This window comes from Arachis ipaensis, chromosome B01 (genome assembly GCF_000816755.2).
Source record: "Arachis ipaensis cultivar K30076 chromosome B01, Araip1.1, whole genome shotgun sequence".
Taxonomy (NCBI): Eukaryota; Viridiplantae; Streptophyta; class Magnoliopsida; order Fabales; family Fabaceae; genus Arachis; species Arachis ipaensis.
The window spans coordinates 120,689,627-120,695,677 of NC_029785.2; the positions used below are offsets into that span (position 1 = coordinate 120,689,627).

The window sequence follows — 6,051 nt, forward strand, 5'->3', positions numbered from 1 at the left end:
GTTTGGCCGCCTATCCAGGGAGCACGATTTCACCGCTATGAACCGAAATTTTCCGCGTAACTTTTATAGTTGTTGTTACTTGCTTGTGGGTTGTCATGATTTGATTCCAAGATAAGGTAGCATTGCAACTTATCATGTCTTTTTTCATTTTCAATTAACTTCTACTATCTATTCGGATATTTGGAACCTTTTGGATTTCAATCTAGTGCTTGATAATTATATTACTACATCAGAAGTAAATATAACCATTGTAAAGTTGGTGAAGAACTCTGCAATTCAAGATTTTACGGGGAAGGGGTGCTCACTTGTTTGAGTGGCCAACATATTGTACCGATGTGGTTCAGAGTTTTATCACTCAACAACTTTTGTTGATTAGGCAAGTAGACAAGTTCAAGAACTTGTGCTTTAGACTCACTCCATTGCATTGCTTGGAGCATTTTCCTAGTTGAATAAACAAGTAATTGTTTTATGACTTCCCTTTCGATTTGTGAAAGAAAGGCTAAAAAGCTTAGTTGAGTATGCCATATCCCTTAGTAGTTGTGAAATACAATTTTAGGCTTCATCGTTTGGTCTAGATTGTAGCATACTTCACTTGTAGCATTGGTAGGTCTTTATATAACCAATTTTACATAAGGATTTTCTTTTCTTTCCTTGAAATGCAGCTCAAATTTTTCTTGTGTAGTATATATATTTGATCATGGACGTTGCCCATTAGCTCCTTGTTTGCTCCAGGCATTACCATTGTGCATGATCTTGTAATTTTCTTCCTACCCTTCCTGATTTAGACTTTTAGTACTAGGATTACTCCTTTATGTACATGGGATTTTTGGGCCATACATTTTTAGCATGGCACCTCTTGGTTACTGTGGTATTGCCACTTATGCTCTAATTAAAAGTATTAGAGCGGCAACCCATTGGCCAGCGGCAAACCCTTAAATGGAGCTCAGTATCGCGACGGATTAGTCCTTGACCTGCCGGGTTGGGGGATACCGTGGGAAACCAAAAAAAAAAAGTATTAGAGCGATTAGGAAAACAATTAGTATAGGTTACACTTTTTAAATATTAGATTATACTATATTATACTCATCATAAGATATCACTCTAACTCACAATAAGCCTTTTATTTTGTTATTTTGCTTCTTCTTCGATTGCTTTGTTGTACTAAGCCGAAGATTACCTCTCTATTATTAAAGGAGCTCACCTGTCATTGTCACCCCTCTTATGCTGTGTTCTGATTATGACATCACTGCTGTGTTCTGATTATGACAAGAGTGATGTTACATGTAAGTCTTTTTGTAATCAAGTCCAATTAAGTTAGTGGAAGTTCACCGGAAAAAAATGTGGACATACGTCGGACATGTGTATTATTTTTCCTCTTTCGTGCTTTTTGCAGCACACAAGTTTTTGTAGGAGAGCACAAAAAGTTATTGATATAGTACATAAACTTTTAAAGTATAGGACACAAATTTTTGTATATAACACAAATTTATCAATATAACATACAAATATTTGCATAAGTAAATAAACCATATGCCATTTATGCGCATGAATCCTGAAGAAGATTACAGGGAGACTGGCCATTTCATAAATTACAATAGACAAAATTATGTATAAATTACCGAAATAATAATTAAGCCCAATGCCCGACTACCTAGACTACCACAAAAAAATTGTAAAGATACACATAAAAACTAAGGCAGGGAACTATTCATTTTCTATCTATCTCAATAGATAGGGGAGGCACATGAAATTTTAACAACTGCAATGTGTAACGATGCCTCAACTGTTCTCTTAAATCTCTCCCAAAGTAACTCAACCAGAGAACTTTGCAATCAACTTATCAACATGAATAACAATATCATCTATCCGGGGCCGCACAGCAATCCGTCAGTCCTCTCGTCTATATCACCTTGGCTTGGGCATTCCCACAGCTCCGGAGCTCGGAAAGGGGCAGAAGAGTGTTCAGCTGCCCATTCCTACATAGGAAGACAAAAAATAGGAAAAGAGAAGGTCAGATGACTGAAATTTAAACACAATCCTCCCATACATGTAAAACCCGAATGAGAATGTAGATAAGCAATTCAGTATTTACAAATGGAACAGAAGCTATTATGGGGAGTAACAAAATCAAAATGATCTCACACTAGCCTGCTGATGCATATAAGCCTAGTTTCTACAATATTAGGAAATACAAGCTCACAAACTACAAATGGGGCAAGAGCATCAATAAATCAATAAATCTAATATGCGGTTAGCACAATGCATGAATTTCATTTATAAAAAAATTTAGAGAGAAAAAAAAAGGGGGCTGAACAAAGCACCTGCAACTGGAGTGCCTCTGATCTGGAACCAATGTGCTTCCTGGCAGGACGAGCACTGCCAAAATCCATGAGTATGGCAAGAGGCGGTTGTCCTTTTCTATGTGTTATGAGAACATTACCAGGTTTGACATCATTATGAGCATATGGAGTATCTAAACCATGCATATGCTCGAGTCCTGCACAAAGCTGTTGAGTTGATTTGTCAGGGCTAAAAGGATTTCAGAAGAAATCAAACTTTTGTCAGTTTAAGCCGGCTTGGGATCATTAACCAGCTAGATAACGCCTGTGTTTTATGTAATAGAGATGTGGAACATGTGCAACACTTGTTTCTATGCTGTGAGTTTACTTGGCAGGTGTGGAGTGCTTGGATATCAATGTTTGGCCAACAATGGTCTATTTCAGGCACAATGAAAGAACATTTTCTGTGTTGGACAGAGGAGCCGAGGAGCATGGAGAACAGAGAGCAATGACTAAGATGCTTCCGTGCGATCGTTTGGAATATCTGGTTAGAAAGGAATAGAAGGATATTTCAGAATACAAGCAAAAGTGTTGAAGAAATTACTCACATGACTCTCATGAACTATAACGAGTGGAGAGGTGTGGACCCTTCTAGTTGTTGATAGCTATGCCGGAGATGACAGGAAAAATTCTTAATGGCTGTTGTGTTACTTTTAAGTTGTTACTTTGTCTCTTGTTTGATTGCTCCACTGTATTGTATTGAGCTCTTTGTTTTCAAAAAAAAATATTTTTATTTTTTATTTTTTTATTTTAAAAAAGAAAGGTTGCTTCTTAGATTCTAAATGTAAAAGTAGTATAAAAGCAGTATAGGCCAGAGATGTCCATATTTATCCTTCAATTTGATTCTTAACAGAGAAAATAACCTATTCCAAAGAATTACTAGGTAAATACATATATGAAATTCATGACAATCAGAAAAGGATACAATAGATGTCAAACAAGTAACATATGTTTTTATCCAAAAAAAAAAAAAGTATCATGTGCTGAAAATCTTGAATTGCAACTATAATGCTTGAGATACCTGATCCCTGGTTATAATAAGCCAATTACATGACAGAAGAAAGTTCTTTTACCTGTTGAAAGATTTGAAGAACATCAGAGGTAGGAAAGGATTCCTTCCTGGCTTGCATTGTCTTGGTATTATCTAGCAGTGTTCCATCCAAACGAAGTGGAAATAACAAGTATGCCTCGTGGTTCCAAGATTTTTGTGGAGTAGGCTGCCAACAAAAGGGCCATGTTCAACATAAATATAAAAGCACAACAACTGTAACAAGGGAAGGAACAATTAAGTTGCAATTCACATGATTTTCATTCCCATGTAGTGAAATTATCACTTATCAACTTAGAACAATTAAGAAACTACACTAGCAATGCCACATCATACCACACAATTTATACATAATTCCAACCAAGTTTGGAAAACCAGATCTTGTAGCAGCAATAGATAAAGGTCCTTGTAAAATAGCACCATTAGTAGTGATATTATGTTTTCAAAGACATAATACCATAAGCAAGAAGCAATTCTTATCGAAATAATCCAATTTTAAAAGGTTGAATAATAGACTAGAATCAACTTTGCCAGGATATGCAGGATCTCACTTGGTACATATCTCTATCCCATTACATTGAAAAGCTTTGAGAGTCTCATTCTAATCCCTTTGCAATCACATATCTCAAGAATTTTTGTTGAGCATCCACAAGAAAAACCAGATACCCATCCTTTTTCCATTCAAAGTGCACATAGGAAAAATGAATTACTTTCAGTTTAAACTGGTTAAAATAAAACACCAAATACTGACTGCTGAATGCTTTTTTTTGTCAAGGCAGAGTTCAAGTGCCCATAGAAGGTATCCCCTAGAAGGCATTGGATTCTACAGCCTTCATACATAGTATCTGGAAACTGCTGAATTCCAAACCCAGCAGATAGCATGTTTTCAACTTCAGGACATAAATCCAATTACATAGCCAAAGCTAAAGAACAAATATGGAGGTTGAATAAACAAACCATTTTCTTGTTTTGATGAATTTATGTTTTTGATATGATTCGGAGAGGAACGGGTGTTGACTGCTGCTGTAACTACTTACCTTGACAGAAATGATTGCATGATCGAGAAGCGGGTGCAGATTTGGGTGGTTGAACAGTGATGCAACACGGATCTCCTCCCTGACCAACTCCAGCTGCTCATTGCTCTTGATGAGGACCTTTTTCATAGCATATGTTCCGTCCTCTACATAAAAACACATCAGCAATGTATCAATTTCACTCCGCTGAATCAAATTATGTGTGCCACCTATTCAGAATCTTATAAAAAGACAAGTATACAACAATGAAAGAGCACTATCTTCATCCCTGATTATCAGATTCAAACTTAAGAGTTGACAAAATGCAATAGAAACCCCTATTTCCAACCCTTGAATGAGCAAGGAAATATACAAAACAATCCGTATCAATCACCAAGGGGACAAACAGTATCATTTTACCACAACTACTTTCAAAATTACAGAAATGAACAATAGCGCACACACACAACTCTCTTCCAAATCGAAGCGGCAGCATTTTACAGATACAAGAAGCAGGAAGCTCGAATTAGCAATGAACTTCACCAGATCGAACGGCACCGACAAAAATCGGAGAACAAAACGACTTCGAAGATCCAAAAAGAATCGCACATCATAACGCAATATGACGAAACTCACACAGATCACGCAGATCTGATCCATCATCGATACTATTAGACAATGCCGATTTCAGAAAACAGCAACGAAACAGCACAATTCAAAGCAATGACAAGTGAAGAGAAAAGAGAAAAAGAGCGAACCGGAAATGTGAGAGGACTGTTTGAGCTTGGAGGAGAAACCGCCGGAGATGTTGTCGGCGGGAACGTCCTTGACGAGGAAGACATAGGCGTTGCCACCTTCACCGAGCTGCCTGACGATACGGAACCGGTTCTCGTTGATCCAAACATCTCCGCCTCCGTTAACGGAATCGTAAAGTGCGTCAAACCAGAAAATGAACACCCCATTCTTCTTCTTATTATTATAACACCACTCTATCTCTCCCCCTATTAGAGCGTAACGAAATGTAATGTAACCAACAGAAATCAGGTGTCCAAAACCAGAAGTCCAATTTCGAAGACCTGATTCCACGTCAAATTTTTGAGTAACGAGAGATTTGTAATTTTATATGCGTGTGTTTTGTGCGAGTCTCCGGCTTCTTTCAATTTATTATTATTATTATTATTATTATTATTATTATTATTTATTTATTAATTAATATTATCTATAATAGTATATAATATCGAATTTTTGGTGTCCAACTTTATGTTTTAATATTGTCCTTAATGATAGAAGTTCTTCATACATACATATGTCAGTTATTTTAAATAAAAAAACTTCCACCATTAACAACAACACATATTCTTCTATCTCATTTTCAATAACCATAGAAATGTGTAACCTCTTCTTTCAATTTTTCATTCCAATAATTTATTTTTTTCAATTTTTTTTTAATTTTCTTCTCCATTCTAGATGTGCTCTTTTGTATATAACAATTATTTGGATGAGTTTTTGTGATTTTTTAAACTAGATAATGACGATGCCAAATGTTGATTTTCGATGCCATGTATGAAAGAAGGAAAAGAATCATTAGCAGTGATGAATAATTTTTTATAGGTCTTCTCATTTTGTTTTGGGTATATTCTTTATGTGAGTA

At 36.1% G+C, this 6,051-nt stretch overlaps 1 protein-coding gene across 1 annotated transcript; it reads right to left on the reverse strand.

Moving 5' to 3' along the window:
* Positions 1,515–5,533, reverse strand: LOC107635036 (serine/threonine-protein kinase 16). Its single transcript, XM_016338390.2, is given in 7 exon segments — positions 1,515–1,886; positions 1,889–1,976; positions 2,322–2,507; positions 3,413–3,556; positions 4,425–4,567; positions 5,159–5,338; positions 5,341–5,533. Coding segments are annotated over 7 exon segments (837 nt in total). The 5' UTR covers positions 5,363–5,533; the 3' UTR covers positions 1,515–1,812.